The sequence below is a fragment of the Schistocerca gregaria genome, chromosome 1, assembly GCF_023897955.1.
Source record: "Schistocerca gregaria isolate iqSchGreg1 chromosome 1, iqSchGreg1.2, whole genome shotgun sequence".
NCBI lineage: Eukaryota > Metazoa > Arthropoda > Insecta > Orthoptera > Acrididae > Schistocerca > Schistocerca gregaria.
In genome coordinates, this window is record NC_064920.1 from 464815739 (window position 1) to 464840368 (window position 24630).

The window sequence follows — 24630 nt, forward strand, 5'->3', positions numbered from 1 at the left end:
CTTCACTTAGCTAACGAACGAGAGCAGCAGCGTTTGCGCAGGTTTGTAAGTGCAAATAGACAAGCAACATTGCGTGAAATAACCGCAGGAATCAATGTGGGACGTAAGACGAACGTATACTTTAGGACAGTGCGGAAAGGCTATGGGAGCAGCTGATCGTGGCGAGTGCCTTTGCTAACAGCACAACATAGCCTGCGGCGCCTCTGTTGAGCCAACACCGACTCAAAGGAAGGCCTCGGCGCTTGTTGTTGACGTCACGTCAGCTAGGCACGGGATACTCATAATGGTGGACCGAGCGAGGTGGCGCAGTGGTTAGCACACTGGACTCGCATTCGGGAGGACGACGGTTCAATGCCGTCTCCGGCCATCCTGATTTAGGTTTTCCGTGATTTCCCTAAATCGTTTCAGGCAAATGCCGGGATGGTTCCTATGAAAAGGCACGGCCGATTTCCTTTCCAATCCTTCCCTAACCCGAGCTTGCGCTCCGTCTCTAATGACCTCGTTGTCGACGAGACGTTAAACACTAGCCACCACCACCATAATGGTGGTGTCTCCCTCTCTGACACAGGAAAATGTGAAGCTATTGGCGGTAGTTGACCAACACAGATTGTTCTGAGAGGTTTCTGCAATCAATTAATTGTGCAATTCATTACACTTCTTAACAAATAGTGTACTCCTGAACTTAAATTTCCACCTGTTTTAAGGACTGACATACAAAAACAACTTCATGGTCCAGCAGCAACAGAATTCGTGCTTCTTTACCTTTTTTGTAAATCTTAGGAAGTTACTTTTGTACTGGGTTGCTTTTACAAGAAACTGTGAACATATTGGTGCTCTTCTTTAGGTATCTTGGTTGACTATGGGGTGTGCAGCAGTGAATGTTAATGAAATATATTGCGATTGTACACTTTGGGGGAGGGGGTGGGCGACACAAGAAGTGCAAAAGAGAGATACTTGTTTTATAAAATAAATTGTTTTTGTTTGATGACGTTTCTCCTTTCAGTTGCAAGAGGGGAATATTTATCTTTTCTAATGTGCATGTTTAAAAAAGTTTAAGCTCAGCAGTATTTTCGATGTATGAAGCTATTTTGCTTCCTGTTTAGAATTCCCTTCGTTGTAAACGACTGTAATCTAATGACTGACAACAGCTGGACATTTTCACGTGTAAATTAGTTCACATTTCCAGTGACGATGTCAAACGAAAATAAATAAATAAATAAAAGAAACGCGTTCATTGTAAGGGGGTTGGGGTAAGTTTCGATAGCGAAATGGATCAAGTAAATATAGTTTCTTGAATGTAAAATTTCCGAAGCTTGCAATGGGGTAATGCATCTTCTCTTATTGATCTACGTTTGTTTCGACAGGATTCAGTAATACAGAACTATGATCTTCGTTTGTAGCTTTACGATAGTAAGAAAATCTTTCATCTAAATAAAACTGCAGAGTCCAAAAGAATACCAAACAGTTTGTCCAAAAATAAGATATTTATTGTGATAAGCACGCCAGGGCGTTTCTGCCTGCACCAGACCTGGCGTTCGCCGTGCCTACCTGACGTGACGTCAGCAACAAGCGCCGAGGCCTTCCATTGAGTCGGTGTCGGTTGAGCTCGTGACCATTTAGTTTGGACCCTAGACGACTGGAAAACAGCGGCCTAATCAGATTAGTCCCGGTTTCAGTTGGTAGGAGCTGATGGTACGGTTCGATTGAGACACAAACCCCACGAAGCAATGGACCCAAGTTGTCAACATAGCACTTTGCGAGCTGGCGGTTGTTTCTTAATGGTCTGGGCTGTTTTTATATTGAATGGACTGGGTTACCTGGTCCAGCTGAACGAACATTGACTGGAAGTGGTTATGTTCACTACTGGTAAATCATTTGCAGGCTTTTATGGACTTCATGTTCACAAACGACGATGGAATTTTTATGAATGGCGTTGCGCCATGTCACTGGGCTACAATTGTTCGTCGCTGACTTGAAGAACATTCTGGACAATTCGAGCAAATGATCTGGACACACGCTGAACGTTTATGGGAGATTACAGAGAGGTCCGTTTGTGCACAAAATGCTGCACAAGCAATACTTTCGTAATTATGGACGAGTATAGAGCCAGTAGGGCTCAATTTTCCTGCAAGGGACTTCCAACGACTTGTTGAGCTGCTGCACTAGGAAAATGGAGGTCGGACACGATATTTGGAGGTATCCCATATGTTTTGTCACCTTAGTGTAAGTTTTGTGACGGTACTTCGAGAAAATACAGCGATAAAAGTGTTTTATTTTATATAATTTTGAAAATCTTAAAAGGTACGTCGTGATCCTCACACATAATGTAAGATGAGGTAGTCGAGAAGATGGCATTACACAGCAGGCAAGGTTCCGCCAGATCAGTCGGAGTGATAGGGAGCAAAAGGAAGAGACTTTTCCGCAAAAAGTAGGTGTGTGAATGTGGGCAGGTGGTGGCGGTGGGAACGCCGGCTTCAGATTCGCATGTTGCGGAGCAGCCAGGAGCGGTAGGCGTCGACGCGCGTGTAGACGCCGGGCCAGCCCGGCTTGCCGCAGGGGTCGGGCCCGTAGCTGGCGACGGCGACGGCGACGGTGACGGCGTCGGCCGGCCGCGTACCCATGAGCGGGCCGCCGGAGTCGCCGCGGCACGAGTCGCGCCGCTCGCCGCCCGCGCACACCTGCCGCCGAGGGTCGACGCGCAGCGACGCCTCGGCGGCGAACATGGCCGCGCACGCGCCGCCCTCCACCACCGGCACCATCGCCTGCAGCAGCACGGGGCTCCAGTTCTCTGAGGCAGACGACGCACCCACACTCACTCTGATGCTACTCGTAACGTCGAAACATTAAAATAAAATTTATGCTTTATCCAAATCCACACCATTCACCTTATCTCTCTCTCTGTCACTCTCTCTTTCACCAGCTGCGACACTGTAGTGAATAAAACAGTGGCCCGTTTAAAGAATAAATTTCATTTAATTTACGTCTATAGTCAGAAACTTTTTGTTCACAGATTACCGTTTTCGGTATGTAATGACCATCTTCAGATCTGTGATTTATATAAACAATGTCCTAACATAGTGCAGCGATAGTAGCATCGTCAAATGTTAAATGCAGATTCAGCACCAGCATCGTCAATTACAGAGTATTACAAAAAAAAAAAGTTCAAATGGCTCTGAGCACTATAGGACTCAACTTCTGAGGTCATCAGTCCCCTAGAACTTAGAACTACTTAAACCTAACTAACCTAAGGACATCACAAACATCCATGCCCAAGGCAGGATTCGAACCTGTGACCGTAGCGGTTGCGCGGTTCCAGACTGTAGCGCCTAGAACCACTCGGCCACTCTGGCCGGCGGTGTTACAAAAAGGTACGGCCAAACTTTCAGGAAAAATTCCTCACACACAAAGAAAGAAAATATGTTATGTCGACATGTGTCTGGAAACGCTTACTTTCCATGTTAGAGCTCATTTTATTACTTCTCTTCAAATCACATTAATCATGGAATAGAAACTCACAGCAACAGAACGTACCATCGTAACTTCAAACACTTTGTTAAAGGAAATGTTCAAAATGTCCTCCGTTAGCGAGGATGCAGGCATCCACCCTCCGTCGCATGGAATCCCTGAAGCGCTGATGCAGCCCTGGAGAATGGCGTATTGTATCACCGCCGTCCACAATACGAGCACGAAGAGTCTCTACATTTGGTATCTGGGTTGCGTAGACAAGAGCTTTCAAGTGCCGCCATAAATGAAAGTCAGGAGGGTTGAGGTCAGGAGAGCGTGGAGGCCATGGAATTGCTCCGCCTCTACCAATCCATCTGTCACCGAATCTGTTGTTGAGAAGCGTACGAACACTTCGACTGAAATGTGCAGGAGCTCCATCGTGCATGAACCACATGTTGTGTCGTACTTGTAAAGGCACATGTTCTAGCAGCACAGGTAGAGTATCACGTATGAAATCATGATAACGTGCTCCATTTGAGCGTAGGTGGAAGAAGAACATGGGGCCCAATCAAGACATCACCAACAATGCCTGTCCAAACATTCACAGAAAATCTGTGTTGATGACGTAACTGCACAGCTGCGTGCGGATTCTCGTCAGCCTACACAAGTTGATTGTGAAAATTTACAATTTGATCACGTTGAAATGAAGCCTCATCCGTAAAGAGAACATTTGCACTGAAATGAGGATTGACACATTGTTGGATGAACCATTCGCAGAAGTGTACCCGTGGAGGCCAATCAGCTGCTGATAGTGCCTGCACACGCTGTACATGGTACGGAAACAACTGGTTCTCCCGTAGCACTCTCCATACAGTGACGTGGTCAACGTTACCTTGTACAGCAGCAACTTCTCTGACGCTGACATTAGGGTTATCGTCAACTGCACGAAGAATTGCCTCGTCCATTGCAGGTGTCCTCGTCGTTCTAGGTCTTCCCAAGTCGCGAGACATAGGCTGGAATGTTCCGTGCTCCCTAAGACGCCGATCAATTGCTTCGAACGTCTTCCTGTCGGGACACCTTCGTTCTGGAAATCTCTCTCGACACAAACGTACAGCGCCGTGGCTATTGTCCCGTGCTAATCCATACATCAAATGGGCATCTGCCAACTCCGCATTTGTAAACATTGCACTGACTGCAAAACCACGTTCGTGATGAACACTAACCTGCTGATGCTACGTACTGACTTGCTTGATGCTAGCACTGTAGAGCAATGAGTCGCATGTCAACACAAGCACCGAAGACAACATTACGTTCCTTCAATTGGGCCAACTGGCGGTGAATCGAGGAAGTACAGTACATACTGACGAAACTAAAATGAGCTCTAACATGGAAATTAAGCATTTCCGGACACATGTCCGCCTAACATCTTTTCTTTATTTTTTTGTGAGGAATGTTTCCTGAAATTTTGGCCATACCTTTTTGTAACACCCTGTATATACAAATAATAACATATGCACGAGTCATGTTGTCAGTAACACTCACTTATAAAACACAGATCTGAAGATGGTCACTATAGACGGAAACCGGTAATCTATGAACAAACAGTTTGTGACCATAGACGTAAATTAAAAGAAATTTATTCTCTCCCTCTCTCTCTCTCTCTCTCTCTCTCTCTCTCTCCCTCACACACACACACACATACACACACTAAAGGTAAGAATCTCAGATCTCAATAACACTTCGAAATCGCGGGCAACAATACAAACACGAAGAGAAACAAATGAGCACCTCGTAGCTACGTCAATGTGTAAAGTGGTGACGGAAACCTTGTGTTTTGCTGATAAAGTCTACCATATCCGTCTGTAACATCTAAAAACGAGAATCACAAAAGAAATACGTTTTTTTAACACGTCATAGACAAAGGAAGCAAGAGCACAGCACAAAAACAACCGCGTAAGAAACATTCTAAAAAGAAAGATACAATACAGCGGTTTTCAGTCCAGAATAAATGAAGAACGGAAAACGTTTTGTTCTTTACAGATGAGAAGCTGTAGGATGCATGGTAGATATAAACTATCAACATGCATGATTGAAAGCGTCATGTAAGATATGTGAACTGACGTATAATCATCTTATATCCAAATTAGTATCTTAGACCTAAATGTTTAGCACTGTGTAAGTGTACAACAAATAATGACTCAATTCAGTGACTGTGACTATAAATGTACGATAACATAAAATTTGACATATAATAATAGCTCCTTTGTTCGTGTTAATAACTTTAAGCCAAAATTCACCTCCGCAATATGATAACATCTAATAATAATTATCAGGAAAAATAAATAAAAACCTGCCGAACATAGCACCAAGTGCTGCAACATCTTTGCCTGAAACAAAACTAATAAAACAATGTCTTGAATAAGGCTGAATTCCCCTCGCACGTTTTAGGTCGCACTCCCGGCAGCTTTGAAAATGTATTTTATGCCACTGTCAAAGTATTTTTAGTCCTTTGTTTTTCTGATAACGTGACACACGAGGAGGATGTACCTTCAGATCTACCTGTGTTTCGCTGTTTAATCAACAAAAAGCTAGTGCGTGTCAGCAGAGTCCTAAATCCACGCTTCCTGCGGATGTGCACAGTCTGTCCAATTCCGTTAGCACTGCTTTTGTGAAATTACAAACTGCAAAGTTATCACGTCGCAAGTTGTGTCGTTACGATCACTGAAGTTTCAACAACAGCCATGTAGAAGGTCAAAGCGCTAGCATTTCTGCAGTAGGCACCTTGGTCACGAATGTAGCAGTACGTGTCTAACACTCGTCGAAAGCTGGTGGTCGTGCAGAGAGGCAACATTAAGTTTTGTGTATGAGGGCGAGACAACATTAAAGGAACTGGGACACACTGTGTATTTATTTTACAGTCGTTGGCTGCCCAGGACCCATTTCATGTTTGAGGTTATCTCGGTTATTAAATAATAAATAAAAAAAAATCGAATAATGTTTCTTTAAAATCGTTCGGTGCAAATACAAAGACATCTAGCACCTGTCTTGGCGTTGCTAACATATTATTTAAGAAGATAGAGAAATCTGAATCACTGGCTTCAGCAACTCGACGCTCCAAAACTGCCCACACACCTGCCACTACCGTCCACCTTCAGTCTAGACTGCAGCTTTTACTCTGGTGCGTTGCGGTGACGTTCACTTGGAGTCAAACAACTTTTACGTCAGAATTACGACTTGTCTTATGACTCAAGCGAAGTTTATGTAACTGTAACTGTAGCTGATGGCTAATTACTACGTATATACATAATTCAGTGATTCAAAATGAGATTCTAAACCTCTCACAAGCAACCGATCTTGGTCGCATGCAAACTGTGTTTATGATATAGTAATTGCACCAGCTAGAACGGGAGAGCTTTAAAAAACGAAAAATCGAAATCCGCTAGAAAAATGCACAATAAAAATCAAACAAAATGCTATCGTGATTATTAAATTGTTTGGACTATGTATAACGAGTGTTGTCGACGTGCCTTTATCGATGTTTCAGTTTATTAATATTAATTAAAACTTAATCTCCAGTTCAACTAGTTATCAGAAGCGAGTCATTGTGACGTTTTGCTTCGACTGAAATACTTTAATTGCTTCAAAAAAATTCTTTTCTAAAACAGTGTCGAAATTAAAATGAGCAGTACTCTCTAATCAAATTTTGCAGGATCAGATGACGGAAGCCATGCGCCACAAAACCTGCTATGTCACTGTGTACATGAGACGCTCCTGACACATGTTACTAAAGCTGGGCATAATTTTGAAAAGAGAAACCAAATACGGTACCTTGAGTTACACGAAGGGTGCAGCCAACTGCAGGTGGTTGCTCACGTCGGTACCAATGATGTGTGTCATTTTGGATCAGAAGAGATTCTCTCTGGTTCGAGCGGCTAACAGAAGTGGTAAAGGCTGCCAGTCTTGCTTGCAAGATGAAAGTATAGCTGATCATATGCAACATAGTCGACAGGAGCGCCAAAAGGTAGGTTGGGTTTTAGGTACTGCTGAATAGGTCAAGTGTCCACTATACGTAGGAGGCGGCTATGCGGGCAGCGGTGGCTGTGTGGCGTGGAGTGGGTGGTTTTTTTTAGGTTAGAGGGTCAACACAAGAGGGCTTCAGTCAAACAGCGTGCAGGCTGAACACAGGAAGAACGTAGATACAGGAACCATTGGTACAACAGTTGTAAATAGTCGTAGCTGTGTTGGGAAAGTACAAGAGCTCCAAGCGCTAATAGAGAGCACTGATGCTCAAATCGTTATAGGCACTGAAAGCTGGCTAAAGCCGGATACAAGCTCAGCCGACATTGCGAAGAACCTATCGCTGTTCCGAAAAGATAGGCTAAACACAGTTGGCGGTGGCGTGTTTGTTGCTATCAGAAGTAGTTTAACTTGTCGCGAAATTGAAGTAGATACTTCCTGTGAGTTAGTATGGGCAGAGGTCATTGTTGGCAACCGGAATAAAATAATAATTGGATCCTTTTACCGACCTCCCAATTCAAATGATACAGTTGCTGAAAGGTTCAAGGAAAACTTGAGTTTGATTTCAAACACGTACCCGACTCATATGATAATAGTTGGTGGTGACTTTAATTAACCCTTTATGTTGTTGTTGTTGTTGTCTTCAGTCATGAGACTGGTTTGATGCAGCTCTCCATGCTACTCTATCCTGTGCAAGCTTCTTCATCTCCCAGTACCTACTGCAACCTACATCCTTCTGAATCTGCTTAGTGTATTCATCTCTTGGTCTCCCTCTACGATTTTTACCCTCCACGCTGCCCTCCAATACTAAATTGGTGATCCCTTGATGCCTCAGAACATGTCCTACCAACCGATCCCTTTTTCTGGTCAAGTTGTGCCACAAACTTCTCTTCTCCCCAGTCCTATTTAATACTTCCTTATTAGTTATGTGATCTACCCATCTAATCTTCAGCATTCTTCTGTAGCACTACAGTTCAAAAGCTTCTATTCTCTTCTTGTCCAAACTATTTATCGTCCATGTTTCACTTCCATACATGGCTACACTCCATACAAATACTTTCAGAAATGTCTTCCTGACACTTAAATCTATACTCGATGTTAACAAATTTCTCTTCTTCAGAAACGCTTTCCTTGCCATTGCCAGTCCACATTTTATATCCTCTCTACTTCGACCATCATCAGTTATTTTGCTCCCCAAATAGCAAAACTCCTTTACTACTTTAAGTGTCTCATTTCCTAATCTAATTCCCTCAGCATCACCCGACTTAATTCGACTACATTCCATTATCCTCGTTTTGCTTTTGTTGATGTTCATCTTATATCCTCCTTTCAAGACACTGTCCATTCCGTTCTACTGCTCTTCCAAGTCCTTTGCCGTCTCTGACAGAATTACAATGTCATTGGCGAACCTCAAAGTTTTTATTTCTTCGCTATGGATTTTAATACCTACTCCGAATTTTTCTTTTGTTTCCTTTACTGCTTGCTCAATATACAGATTAAATAACATCGGGGAAAGGCTGCAACCCTGCCTTACTCCATTCCCAACCACTGCTTCCCTTTCATGTCCCTCGACTCTTATAACTGCCATCTGGTTTCTGTACAAATTGTAAATAGCCTTTCGCTCCCTGTATTTTACCCCTGCCACCTTTAGAATTTGAAAGACAGTATTCCAGTCAACATTGTCAAACGCCTTCTCTAAGTCTACAAATGCTAGAAACGTAGGTTTGCCTTTCCTTAATCTTTCTTCTAAGATAAGTCGTAAGGTCAGTATTGCCTCGCGTGTTCTTTATATGTTGGCGAAAATACATGTTTAATTCCGGAGCTACGCATAAAATAGCATCCGAAATTGTGCTAAACGCATTCTCTGAAAATTATTTCGAGCACTTAGTTCATGAGCCCACGCGAATAGTAAACGGTTGTGAAAACACAATTGTTCTCTTAGCAATAAATAATCCTGAGTTAATAACGAGCATCAAAACCGATACAGAGATTAGTGAACACAGGGTTGTCGTAGCGGGATTGAATACTGTAATCCCCAAATCCTCGAAAAATATACCAAATAAATTAACAAACGACGGAGCAGATCCTCCTTGGTACATAAAACGGGCTAGAACATTGTTGCAGAAACAAAGAAACAAACATGCCAAATTTAAACATACGCAAAATCCCCAAGATTGGCGATCCTTTACAGAAGTGCGGAGTTCAATGCGAGACGCCTATAACAGTTTCAACAACGAAACTTTGTCTCGAAACCTGGCAGAAAATCCAAAGAGATTCTGGTCGTATGTGAAGTATGTTAGCGGCAAGAAAAAATCAATGCCTTTTCTGCGGGATAGCATTGGAGATACTATCGAAGACAGTGCTGGCAAAGCAGAGTTACAAAACAAAGCCTTACGAAATGACTTCACAAAAGAAGACGAAGTAAATACAGCAGAATTAGAATCGAGAACAGCTGCCAACATGAGTAACGTAGAAGTAAATAGCCTCGGAGTAGTGGAGCAACTCAAATCACTTAATAAACGCAAGTCTTCTGGCCCAGACTGTTCTTTCAGAGTGTGCTGATGCATTAGATCCATACTTAACAATCATATACAACTGTTCGGTCGACGAAAAATCTGTACCTAAAGACTGGAAAGTTACACAGGTTGCACCAATATTCAAGAAAGGTAGTAGGAGTAATCCAATAAATTACAGGCCCATATCGTTAACGTCGATGTGCAGCAGGATTTTAGAACACATATTGTGTTCGAACATTATGAATTACCTCGAAGGAAACGGTGTATTGACACACAGTCAACATGGGTTTAGAAAACATTGTTCCTCTGAAACACAACTAGTTCTTTATTCACATGAAGCGCTGAGTGCTATTGACGAGGGATTTTAGATCGATTCCGTATTCCTGGATTTCCGGAGGGCTTTTGACACTGTACCAGACAAGCGGCTAGTAGTGAAATTGCGTGCTTATGGAATATCGTCTCAGTTATGTGACTGTATTTGCGATTTCCTGTGAGAGAGGTCACAGTTCGTAGTAATTGACGGAAAGTCATCGAGTAAAATAGAAGTGATTTCCAGCGTTCCCCAAGGTAGTGTTATAGGCCCTTAGCTGTTCCTTATCTATATAAACGATTTGGGAGACAATCTGAGCAGCTGTGTTCGGTTGTTTGCGGAGGACGTTGTCGTTTAGCAACTAATAAAGTCATCGGAAGATCAAAACAAACTGCAAAACGATTTAGAAAAAATATCTGAATGGTGCGAAACGTGACAGTTCACCGTAAATAACGAAAAGTGTGAGGTCATCCACATGAGTGGTAAAATGAACTCGTTAAACTTCGGTTATACGATAAATCAGTCTAATCTAAAAGCCAAATTCAACTAAATCCATAGGTATAACAATTACGAACAACTTAAACTGGAAAAAACACATAGAAAATGTTGTGGGGAAGGCTAACCAAAGGCGGCGTTTTATTGGCAGGACACTTAGAAAATGTAACAGTCCTACTAAGGAGACTACATACACTACGCTTGTCCGTCCTCTCTTAGAATACTGCTTCGCGGTGTGGGATCCTTACCAGATAGGACTGACGGAGTACATCGAAAAAGTTCAAAGAAAGGCAGCACGTTTTGTATTATCGCGAAATATGGGAGAGAGTGTCACAGAAATGATTTATGTTTGGGCTGGAAATCATTAAAAGAAAGTCGTTTTCCGTTGCGACGGAATCTTCTCACGAAATTCCAATCACCAACTTTCTCCATCGAATGAGAAAATATTTTGTTGACACCGACCTACATAGGGAGGAACGATCACCACGATAAAATAAGATAAATCAGAGCTTGTACGGAAAGATATAGGTGTTCATTCACTCCGCGCCCTATAGGATATTGGAATAATAGAGAATAATGAAGGTGGTTCGATGAACCCTCTGCCAGGCACTTAAATGTGATTTGCAGAGTATCCATGTAGATGTAGAAGCTGATAAAATTAAATACAAGTAAGAACATGATGTGAAAGGTACGGAAAATTTCAAGCAATCTTTTATAATGGCCGAAAGTGTTGGAGCGATCTTTTATTACAGAGAACTGGAGGAATAGCTTACAAATTAATTTTCATTTGAGCAATCGTTTTGGAATATATCGGTTGGTCGTAATCTATACCGGATTACTGAGAAGAGCAGCAATTTGAATAGAGTATCACACCATTAACTACCATAATTTAGGACGTTCCTTTTTTCCACCATCTAACTCGTAGCCGTGCAATTACGTAGAGTTTTTCACATGTCAGGGGTAATTTTTAAAGATTTATTGAGACTGAACCGTGAACCGTCTCCTATCGATGCCTCATTACAGTAGTCAAACACAGTGTTGTTGCTCGCCGGGGTCATTCACTTGCCGCCTGCTGTGGAAGAGTGCAGAGGCACCACGCACTGCAGGTGACGGATCGTACCCGCTGCTGATGGGAGCGTAGTGCACCGTCAGGAACGGTGTTACCTACAAGCGTCGTCCGACATCGTATTGCGTAGCCTGCGTTGAAAATTTCTGCCGGTTCAAACTTGGCTGCTGGTTGCTGAGACATATTCACTGATAACTTACGGCCATCTCATCTGCGCACTAAGATTGTGTTGTCTTCACTCCTTAATCTGAACCAGTGTGTCTTGCTCTGTGGTAGATCCGTTGTGACTGTTTTGTCCGTGGCCGTGATTTGGCCATATTAGAAGTATTTCTGCTGAACATTGTTTTAAGTGGCTTTTCTTGTCGCGAAATTAGTTTAGATTCTGGCTACCTTCCAGAAGCCTATTAATGTAAAGTAAGAGTTAACTAGGCACTGATGTTACATGAACTTATGATTTTTATGCCTTCGGGTGTACTGTCAAGCTGTTTAACTAGTGATTATTTTTGGCACGTTTTCATGTTTAATGTCCATTGGGTGCTTATATTTCTTATGTAATCACTTGTATGGCATGTATGTAATTTTCCTTTCTTTATACTGAGTTAGGTTGTCGACTGGCGCTAGTGGTATTCGTAACAGTACGGCACACACACCACCTCTAGGGGCCGAGTTTATTTCGATGTGATGGTTGGGTGCCATTGCTACAGATGTGTTGATTATGAATTATTTCTTTTGAAACCCCTCCGTGTATCAGTCTTGTTAGTAAGCAAGTATTTAAAGCTGTGACTGAAGTGTGCTACTTTATTCCTTTTAAAGTGCTTTGATATTTGTAATTGTTTAGTTTACGCTGTAACCTTAATGATCAAGATCTTTACAATATTTTTTATTAACATCAATTAATGGCTTATGAAGAGCGCTTTGTTTAAACTGTATCTAATCAAATGGAATATGTCTATTACAAGATTGTGCCAAATTACTTTTGTTGAGGCCTGTGGATAAAAGAAAAATTATTGCATTAAAATCTTACTTTATTGGAGCTCAGTACCTACCGTTCCCCCGCTCCATGCTGTTGCACCACGGTAAGTATCCCTCACCACATGAAAGAAGTAAATTTTAGTTCGGCAACAGGAGTTAAACATTATATGAGGTCAAGTGAGCCAACTGCAGGGGACGAGACTCCTCATAAACATACCAGAGGAAATACTAATCACGCCCTAGAAGATATCACGTAAGTACCATGTACCACAGCCTTGATAATGACGCCATGTCGATAAGGAAGAGAGTGTACAAGTTCTGTCAGTTATATTTGCATCACTTGTTCAAGACTCTTCAGGTATGCCATTTCCAGTTGACGCCATGCAGAGATGTGTGGCTGCTGACTGCTATGTTTCACTCGCTGCTCCGAATAGCCCACACTTTTTTCGTGTGTAGCCAGGATCAGATGGTTTAGCGGGTCGGTCGAGGTGTGATACGGCGGCTGACTGTTGGTCAAACCAGGATCGTACATTTACCTCCCAGTGAACACGGCTGTTATCCTGCAAGAAGGGAGTGCCCGTAGCTTATCCATCATGAAGATGAAGCACGAAGGACAAAACTTGATTACCGAGATTTCAGAAATAAACATTCTGGTTCATTTTCATCAGAACCTAAATCAGTGAGCCTATGTCGTGGTACGAAAAACAGCCCAAAGCATCAGACAACCATCTCCATCCTGAGTTAAACACTCTACACACTGCTGATTGAGCCGCCGGTAAATTCGATGCCTTGAAAAGAGGCAGAATCGCGACTCTTCGGACAACATTATACGCCTCCGATCAGCTACTGACCGGTTCTGCATTGTTTTTCCCCTTGGGGACGTTCAGCGTTATGTGCCATTGAGAGCAATGTCCTTTTGCGAGGTATCCGACTCCGAACGTCCTCTGTACGCCGGTGCCTTCCCAATCTTCTCTCAGTAACTGGATGAGATGGATTCGCATCCACTGACAAAAGCAATTCCTATCGAGTTAGAAACCGCCAGTTTTTTACACTCGTCTCCAATCCCCGCCGATTAGGATTTTTTCAAGATCAGTATTTTTTACAGCCTGTTCCTATTACAGAGCTGCAAGTGATAACATTCCTTCTGGATACGTTTGATAGTCGAAGTTGGTACACCAACAAATCCGGCAGCTTCACCCACGGTGAAATTATGGTCACGTCCAAGCATGGTAGCACTTTGAGCCTTTTCTCAGGTCTCCACGGCGACCCATGTAACTGCACTGCGTCCAAGCAAGCTATTGGCACATTCACAACACCGCCGTGCCTTACGCCTACGCCGCACGGTTGCGTGAATTTCCGCTACCAGTTCCACGCCATTTGTAATGCTCAGTGTGCTTCTTTAAGGGGGAGACTAATATTTTGTCCGGTGCGCTGACATTATTTTTGTTGTTGTCACCAGCTCTAAGACTGATTACAGGCAACAGTTTAACACGTAAGGTTTTTTTCACATCAGCGCAGCCACTGTACCCTATCCAGTTAAACCCGCTTCCTGCAGTCAAGCTTTTGTCTCCTTGTCCAATTTTACTCTGACTGACGGTTTCTTGTCGCGTCAGGAAGTTCTTATCAACGTATTTCTACCATAAAGCTCTTTTCTCGCCAGTTAGATTCAATAACTCGTTAACAGTTACTCGCCTACCCATCTAACCTTTACGCTTTTCCTGAAGCACCACACTTCAAAAGCTTCTGTTCTCTGCGTTCCTGTTCTGTTTGTCGTCCATGTTTTCTTCCATTTAACACCAAACTTCACAAAAATACTTTCGGAGAAAACCTCTTAACATGTAAATTTATATTATGTTAACATATATACCTTTTGTACAAAGCATTACCAGACGGAGTTTTGTATTCTCAGTACTTCCGCCGTCGTCAGTTGCTTCTTCGCCCAAACAGCAAAACCCATCTACTACTCTGAGCGTTTCGTTTCGCCGGTCTGTCGCAGCTGATTATCCTACGACGGTAATCCCAAAAGTAAGGTCTCCTATTTTTTTATAAGTACATAGAGCTGTTTATTTCTACAATGGTTTACATCAGTTTACAGCTTGAACATTTAACTATTTTTCGACATAATCACCATTTCTGTCGATGCATTTTTGTAGACGTTGTGGTAGTTTTTGTATGCTCATGTCATACCAGCTCGCTGCCATGATGTTCAGAAAGTTATGAACCTCTTCTTTCACTGGGACCATAATTAACGCTGACAGGTACTGTGAGACTCTGAAAAAACTCAAACGGGCGATTCAGAACCGGAGAAGAGGAATGTTGAGCAAGGGCGTACACATTCTCCATGACAACGCTCGCCCACACATCGCTCGGCAAACCGTTGATCTGCTGCAACAGTTTCAGTGGAACATAATCACCCACCCACCGTATAGTTCTGACTTGGTGCCCAGTGACTATCACCTGTTCCCTAGCTGAAAATAACATTTGGCCAGAAAGCGATTCAATCCCGACGACGAGGTGAACTTTCTGAACAGCATGGAGGTGAGCTGGAGCAGTAATCGTCACTTGCAATAAGGCATCCCACGTTTAATGACAAACTACAACTCAAACGCCTGGAGTGCGACCCCCTGTTGGTCCTAGGATTTTTTTGTCACTTATGCCTCTTTATACACCTCTGGTAATGGTTTATAATGTCTAAAATGACAAGTTTCGACGTGGTTTGCAGTTGATGTTAAACAGCAGTTCCCCACATAACTAGCTGGGTATGTCAGCTGAAAGGCCGGAGTAAGGCAATCCTCGCCCGCCCGTCTTGTCCCGCGGTCTAACACGCTGCTTCCCGAGCGGGAAGGCATGCCGGTCCCCGGCACGAATCCCCCCGGCGGATTAGTGTCGAGGTCCGGTGTGCCGGTGAGCATGTGGATTGTTTTGAAAGCGGTTTTCCATCTACCTCGGCGAATGCGGGCTAGCTCACCTCATTCAGCCTAAAGTTACACTATGCGCAAACACTGTCTCAATGTGCGAGTACACCATAAACTTTTTGGGTTACACTCGTCTGGTATGACACGTTCCCGGGGGGGAGGGGGAGGGGGGGAGGAGGGGTTGCCTACTGTGCCTAACGGCACAATAACCCTAGGTTCGGTATGGGGCTGCTGTGTAGCCTGTTATGGGGTTGTGAACCACTGAGGGCTAAGACGGGATGAAGCCTGTGCGTCGTTTCTAGGTCCCCGGTTTAACAGTTTAATACACAGTATACAAGGCAATCCTCCAACAGGATCATACTTACGAAGGGACTTCAAAAAGTAAATTACATGTGCCGGAGTGGCCGTGCGGTTTCCAGGCGCTTCAGTCTGGAGCCGAGCAACCGCTACGGTCGCAGTTTCGAATCCTGCCTCGGGCATGGATGTGTGTGATGTCCTTAGGTTAGTTATGTTTAATTAGTTCTAAGTTCTAGGCGACTAATGACCTCAGTTAAGTCGCATAGTGCTCAGAGCCAAGCCTGGTAACTCTACACTTCAAAGTGATACAGTTATGTAACCGCAAAGTATCTGTAGGCAACGGTCGCAGCGTATTGCACATCGTTCAATTTCTCGACGATAGAAGTCCGCTTCTTCGTAACGCAGCCGTTCGGGTATCGCTGTGTGTACGTCACGATCGTCGGAAAATTACTACTGCTGCAAAACAGTTCCTCGATTGCCTGAATGTTGTCGTCTGTGGTTGGCGTAGATGGCCTTCATTCCTACCTGGTCAACGTCACTGACGTCTGTGCGTCCTGGGACAAACTGTTGGCACTATTTCACTACGGCTGGATAGGGAATTACATTTGGTCCGTGTATCACGAGAATTGCATGGAGACGTTACGCCCACAAGAATCGTGCTCTTCCGCATAAATGAAATTTGCAGTACGTTTACAGTTATCGCTCAATTTCATTCGCACAGGCGTCTGTAATACCTACCAAAGCAGATCTGTGTCTGCAAGAGCCAGAGAACAAGCACTCCTGACAACGCACCACTCCTGTTGCGCATTGATCGTGGCGTGCGACGACATGTGGAACTTACTTTCTGAGACCCCCTCGTAGAAAGGCACTGAGATGTTCAAACCAACCTTCGGACTCAGGTCTGCCGAAAGTCTTCGTTCCCACATTCCATCCGCGGATTGAATAGGAAAGACAGAAATTATACAGGTTCAATACATTATGTATTCTCTGCCTCACACCGTGCCGTGGCTATCGGAATACAAATGTAGCACCTACGTGCTGTTCACAGCATACTGAGTTATCAAACTGAGAGATTATTGACAGTTCGACAATGCTAATGACATACGTAATATGTGAGATAAAGTTCGTTTTAGGGAAATGTATTCTGCTCGGTGTTCAAGCTGTCGTATATATGTATACACTGATGAGCCAAAATATTATGACTACTGCTCACTCCTGGTGGAGTTGAGGGCAGTGAGGCAATAAGGAAAGAATATAAGCGCAAGAGATCGCGAATAGACAGACATTATAACGAAGATACGGGCCACAATTGCAGAAATTCACCGATGTAAGAGGTTTTGACGAAGGGCGACTGGAAACAAAAATCTCTGAAAAGGCTAAGCTGGCCCCCTGTTGGCGTACTACTGTCGTGAGTAATACGGAAAGTGGTTGAAGGATGGTGGAACAACAAGGAGGACCATGCCTCATTACGTAACGCAGAAGTTGCAGGATTCCTCATCGCGTAATCCAGGGTGGGCAGTGATCTGTGGTAGATCTGAAGACAACGTACAATACTGGCGCAGGCACAAGTCTTTCGGAGCAGATCGTTCAAAGGCCATTGTTAAACGTGGAGCTTCACTTTATGCGACCCCTATGTGATCCTGTGTTCACCCAACGACATCATCAGTTGTGATTACAGTGAGCAAAGCATCAGTGCGTTTTCACTGTGGATCAATAGAAATGTGTCGCCTGTCGAAAGAATCACATTTCTTGTTACTCGATATCGATGGTTGGGTCCTTACACGCCGTCATTTAGGCGAATGGCTGTACGAAACATGCATCAGGCAACAGATGCTAGGCCGATGAAGATAGAATTATGCTAAGGGTAAAAAATTGAGTAGGGCTTCGGTGGGATCTGTGGTGGTCATGACAGCAGCGCACCACATGAACATTACTGCGGATCACCTGCCTAGGCGCGCAGTCCGGAACCGTGCGACTGCTACGGTCGCAGGTTCGAATCCTGCCTCGGGCATGGAGGTGTGTGATGTCCTTAGGTTAGTTAGGTTTAAGTAGTTCTAAGTTCTAGGGGACTAATGACCACAGCAGTTGAGTCCCATAGTGCTCAGAGCCATTTGAACCATTTGATCACCTGCATCGCTTCATGCTTGAAGTCTCCCCCTAAGGCTGTAACATCTTGCAGCAGGATAACTGCCCGTGTTGCATGGTCAGAATTTTACGACACTGGTTTGAGGGTCATTATAGTGAAATCACACTCAAGTCTTGGCCAGCAAATCTGTTTGATCTGTACCCACTGGAAAACATATTGGGTGCCAGGTGTTAGGCTGTAAATAACCATTCCGAAATTTGCGGGAATTGCTTGACCTGTCAGTAGACCTCTGGTGCCACATACTTCTGGAATTCTGTCAAAGACTTATAGAATCCACGTCACGCAGAATATCTGTTCTACTGTGTTCGAAAAGAGAAACAACAGGCTATTAAGCTGTTGGTCAGAATGTTTTGGTTCATCGGTTTGTATGTGCAAGGTGGTCCACTTAAACGTTTCAGTGCAAATGTCTCTGCGACAACAACAGATATTGGTAAACGACTTTAAGAAGTATCAATGTAAGGCAGGGGCTCATGAAAGTAAATACTATGAGACATTCTGAATCGCAAGCAAATATTATTTTCAACACAAACATATGTTTTTTTTGTAATGGGCAGCCCGAATTATTTCTTACGCAATCAGTGACACGAAAAATCACAGAAAGAATGGCTTTAGTTGTACCGCAAAACGTCATTCACGTCCCAAAAAATTGCAAGGCGAAAGTGATGCTTATAAACAGAACACGCAGCTATTGAACATCCTGAGATGCAAGTGTAATCCCCTACACTGTTCGTAATTGCGATGTGATTGACGTACTATGATGCAACAAACGCTGTACTTATTGTCATTTACATCGTTATTAAATTGACTGGAAACAATGCAGGCATCCAATCATACAACTACCTACAACACAGAAATGTGCAACTATTATTTACCTCTTTGTTAGATACTTGGTCAGCCGTTAATTATGCTCACCGTGGCCGGAGATATTTGGATTTCCGTTGCCGTCTTGTGCATTCTAGTACCATACTGTAGTAAAGTTCAATAAAACACGAATGAGCAAACCCTTCCCTTACTTTTCTTTGTGTATGATCAGACATCTGTATTGTTTCCAGTCCACTTAACAGTGTATCAATAAGTACACCGTTTGTTGAATCGTAGTATGTCAAGTACATCGCGATTACGAGAAATGTGGGGTTCAAGCTTGCGTATCAGATTTGCAGTAGCGGCGCGTTTTGTTTATTTCAAGTATCGACGTCGCCTTGCGATTTCTTGGGATGTAATTGATGTATTGCGATTTAACCACTGCCATTCTTTTCGTGATTTTTGATGTTATTGATGGCGTAAGAAATAATATGGAGTGCCTAATAAAAAATATACATATTAAAACATTAAAAACACACACACATACACAAACATTTATAAATATATAGTGTCCCAAGAGAACCCTGACAAACTTCAGTAGCAGTTTCCTTACATTTAGGGATACTCCATGTTACATCTTCATAGCGTTTACTTCCATCTTATTCCTTGCTTTCTCCACACTTCATCAGCACAGAGCTGCCTTTGGTGTCCTCCATTTTATGAATATGGAAAGCCCATTGGCGTCTGTATTTTTGCATTCCGGTGTTGACTACTTCTACGTTCATTTCTTTCTTATTAGCATTATTAAACTTGTCTTCCATAGTTCCACTTACGAATTTCATTTCACAGTTCTGCACTCAAGACGTAGCTTTCTGTGTTGGTGCCCAACTCTCACAACCACAGGGCAATGTAGGGGCTTCCGTGGTACTGTTTTATTCTTTAAATTGTTAGTATGGTTCAATATACTGCTTGGAACTTTTTCTAGGAGTCCATCTTTAAACCTTACCAATTCCACATCCTGAAAAAGTGGGGTAGGGCCATCCATATTTTTGACCTTAACGACTATTTTGCGTCTTATTGGCTCTCTTCTCAATACTCCATTTGCTTCATTTTGCCAGTGGATATTTTGGACCACTTCTTCATTGACCTGATTGACACTGGTGTAATGGATTAACCGTCTAAGGCAGGTAAAAGGCTGTCTACTATTTCATTACACAGACCAAAACTTCTATAGTACGGTGTGCATCGTGTTAAGTCTTAATTTATGGTCAGAAGTTTGCGATATTGGGAAATGTCACAATTTCGCGAGAACCACTTTTTGTTCTAATACATTGGCTGCTTACTCGTTTCAGTGCGACCCCAGCCTGCGATAGTCGGCTGCCAGTTTTTGTAGGTCTCGTTGACATCCTGTGAAGACGGGAGGCAGATCGGCCGGATGTTATCTGGAATACCAAAGTGCTTGTCTTAGTGTAACAATGCAACTGAGAAGAGAGAAATAGTTGTTAGCTCTAGGTAGGAAGAAAGCAAGAGCGCATTATTTGCTAAACAGTGAGCATAAAAGTAACGTTGTCTTATTTACCACTGTGGGTTCCATAGAGAGCGGAGAAGGGAGAAGCAGCAAATACCCAACATCTAATATTATAATTCCTACAGAAAAAAACAGTTATCTACTTCAGGGAGTTTATACAGGTTCCCTAAAGCTTTTCGCCACAATCCCATGATTGAGAAATTGTTATCAATGTCGATTATTATTTGCCTGCAATGAAACTTAGCTCCGAAGTATGTTACTTCTCTAGACTGAAAATACATGTTAAGAGGCCGTGACCACATGTGCGTGAAGTTCGTAAATGCTGCAGTGCGTCGTATGATAAATGTCGCACTGGCCGGTCGTGGTGTGGTTGTACGCTGGTGTTGTACAGGTCAATCGATCTCCGATTAAGATAGATGAGAATTTTAGACAGAGCAGAATTATTAGACTAAAGAAAACTTAACGCTCTGTACACAGCCTAGCATCTCTTTGACGGAGAAAATTGTTCAGAGGCACAGTAATACCGCAATTGAGCAGTCAATGGTGAAAAACTTGAAGTAATCGTAATAGCCCCTGCTTCCAGTGAATTTGAGGAGTTGCCTACCTATTGAACAGTAAGAACAAGCTTATTCCAGGAAAGATATTTCTTCTCAAAATTTATATAGATTCTAACGAAAATGTACATCACAAATTGCTGGACACACGTAGGCGAAGAAATTATGTTGTATGAACAAGGGTCTGGAACGGCTCTGTTTCCATGTTACAAGTCATTTTCTCTAACTCATTAATCACGGGAAATACATAAGAACACAACGCACCAGCAAACCTCATACAACTCTTTCTCACAGGAGTTGTTCAATATGCCCTCCGTGGGCACTGACACATGCGCTAAAAGGCCATGATACTGAATCTCTGATGCACTGATGTATCCCTCGAGTCTTACGTATGGTTTCGTAGCCCTCCATAATACGGGCACAGAGACTTTGAACAACTTGTACTGGGTTCCACACATACCAGATGCATAAATATGATACCAGAATTCCCCTACAGATGGCGTTAGCCGTCAGTGCAGATCTCGTGATACCTAAGGCTCTCTAGTGATACCGCGTCTGCAGTGCTATCTGCTTCCTGTAACGGCTTACGACGAATGTCAACACACAGTAACCCGGGTTCCATACATCTGTACCTGTTTGAAACCCGTAAACACGTCGAGTTTTGTGCCTACGAACTACGATTTTAGGGCGTCAATGGTTTTCTGTTATCATTTGAAGAAAACTGCTACAGAATCGCACCGAATGCTTGTCGAAGCTTTCGGCGAACATGCTCTTGAGAAAACAATGTTTCGAGTGTTCAAAAAATTCAAAAGTGGTGATTTTGACGTGAGAAACGACGAGCGCGGGAAACTAACAAAAAAAGCTCGAAGACAACGATTTGCAGGCCTTATTGGATGAAGACGATACTCAAACTCAACAGGAACAGGCGGAACAATTGAATGTGCTAAAGAAAGCCGGTTTTCTTCGGTTGAAAGCTATGGGAAAGCTGCAGAAAGTGGGAAAATAGGTTCCACATGAACTGAGTGAAAGCAGCAAGCAAATCGAAAGACCACTTGTGAAATGTTGCTCGCCAGATACGAAAGAAAGTCGTTTCTCCATCGGATGTGATGAAAAATGGATCCTAAGCATCGTAGATCATGACTGAATCCAGGTAAACCATCGACATCCACTGCAAGACCAAATCGCTTTGGGCAGCAGACAATGTTCTGTGTTTGATGGAATCAGAAGGGTGTCATCTACTATGAGCTGCTACAACCTGGTGAAACCGTTAACACCGATCGCTACCAACAGTAAATGATTTAAAATGAGCATTACGTGGAAAACGACCGGATTATGAAAAAACTGCAACACAAAGTCATATTGCTTCGTGGCAACGCATCACACACAGGGAAACGATCGAGGCGTTCATCTGGGAAGTACTAGGGCATGCGGCTTGTTCTGCAGACTTGGCTCCTTCCGATTACCATCTACTTGCACCGCTGGGACGCGCTCTCGCTGAACAACGCTTCAGTTCGTATGGCAAGGAACGAAAACGGCTCGCTGACTGGCTCGCTTCAAAAGAAGAACTGTTTTTTTGGCGTGGCGTTCATAGCCTGCCGGAGAGTTGGGTGAAATGTATAAATAGCAACGGAGATCATTTTGAATAAAATATTGTTTATTAGTTTCACACAACAGACGTGTAATTATTGCAACCAAATTCCAATTTCATACTTCTACATCTCGCAAGTGCATTCAAGTGCCCCCAAAAATAAAAGTCCAGTGTGCTTAGGTTCGGAGAGCATGGAGGTCAGTCAATTGCTCCGTCGCTACCTATCCATTATAACCGGATCTGTGCGATAGTTGAGCGCGATCGCCATTGCCGTCAGCTAACCCATACAGTAAATGCCCATCTGCCAATTCTGCATTTGTGTACACTGCCACTGCAAGAGTCAAATATGTCATTAACTCTACGTAGTAACCCGTGTGCTTGCAACTGTTATACTGATCTCTGAAACAAGCAAAGGTGTACGTCCACTGGTAACAGGGACCTGAGAAACAAAACACTGGTGCTGCACAACGTAACCAGACGTCACCAAGAGAGCATGTTCCCCGTGATTCTAACATTCTGTTCTTGTATGATTCACATGATTAATGAGTTGGAGAAAATGAATTGTAACATGGAAACAAAGCGTTTGCAGATCAGTGTTCATATAACGTAACTTCTTCGTCTACTTATCAGGTATGTGCCCAGCAATTTGTGCCGCAAATTTTTGTTACACCCAATGTATACCTCCTGTGGACAACTTAAAACACAAAGAAAATAGGGCAGGTTTTTTAAGTCCATCGGATTGTGAAGGCTACATAGATACTTCGACTGAGAGAGATTGTATTTCAGTGTCGCATATGCTGTGACAAGTACTAAGAAGGAAGGAAGATTAAGAGTTAAACGTTGCGTCGACAGCGATGTCATTGTAGACAGAGTACAAGATCGAATTACGAAAGATAGCAAAGAAATTCGGCCGTGACTTTTTTGAAAGCACTCATTATGATACTAGCTTTGAATGATTTAGGGAAGTCGCAGGCCGGCCGCTGTGGCCGAGCGGTTGTATGCGCTGCAGTCCGGAACCGCGCTGCTGCTAGGGTTGCAGGTTCGAATCGTGCCTCGGGCATGGATGTGGGTGGTGTCCTTATGTTAGTTAGCTTTAAGTGGGTCTAGGTCTAGGGGACTAATAACCTCAGATGTTAAGTCCCATAGTACTTAGAGCCATTCGAACCATTTGGAAGTCGCAGAAAATGTAAATCTGGATCTCCGGATGGAGATTTGAACAGTTGCCCTCCGGAATGCTAGTGCAATGTGTTGGCCTCTGCGTCAGTTCGCTCGGTGTGGCAAGTGCTGAACTGAACTTCGCCATTTCCAACAGAATGTGTGCCGGACTTGACTCACACATGCAGTGTCTTGGTTGAAACAACGCCTGAGCTGGCGAATGGACATCATCGCCCACAGTTACAGGATTCGAAGAGCATGAAGGGAAAGTAGTAGTTGAGAAGCGAGTGAAACAGGATTGTACCCTATCTCCCATATTATTCAATCTGTACAAAGCGAAAGCAGAAACGGAAAGTAAGGGAATTCTTAGACAGGGAATTAAAGGCAAAAGAAATTTAAAACCTTGAGGTTTCTCGATGACATGGTAATTATTTCAGACGCGGTAAAACACTTGAAAAAGCAGTTGCACGGAATGGATGATGTCGTGAAAAGATGTTATAAGATGAACATCAACAAAAGGAAAGCAAGGGTAATGAAATGTAGTCGAATTAAAACAGGCGATGGCGACGGAAGTACATTCTAAGACAAAGAAACGACTCAGCACGAAGGAATTATCCGAATGTAACGGAAGTGCTCCAAACGTTTCAAACTTGGGGGAGGACAAAGTTGGGTTTGGCAATCACGAAGACAAGCATTAGAAACTCTTGCCCTAGGGGGGGAGGGGGGCATTATCTTGCTGAAATGCAAGTCCATGGCTCGCCATAAAGGGCAACAAAACGGGGTGTAGAATATCGTCGACGTACAGCAGCGCTGTAAAAGTGCCGCG

The 24630-nt window shown here is 43.3% G+C and overlaps 1 protein-coding gene across 1 annotated transcript in view; it reads right to left on the reverse strand.

Moving 5' to 3' along the window:
* Positions 1 to 2252: 2252 nt before the first annotated feature.
* LOC126354211 (CLIP domain-containing serine protease HP8-like) overlaps positions 2253 to 24630 on the reverse strand; it is a 90811-nt gene continuing 68433 nt past the window's right edge. Inside the window, exons 7-8 of the mRNA XM_050003719.1 lie at positions 20323 to 20421; positions 2253 to 2788 (exon numbers count right to left, since the gene is read on the reverse strand). Coding sequence (XP_049859676.1) covers positions 2475 to 2788; positions 20323 to 20421 — 413 coding nt within the window. The 3' untranslated portion in view covers positions 2253 to 2474. The remainder of the gene's footprint in view (positions 2789 to 20322; positions 20422 to 24630) is intronic.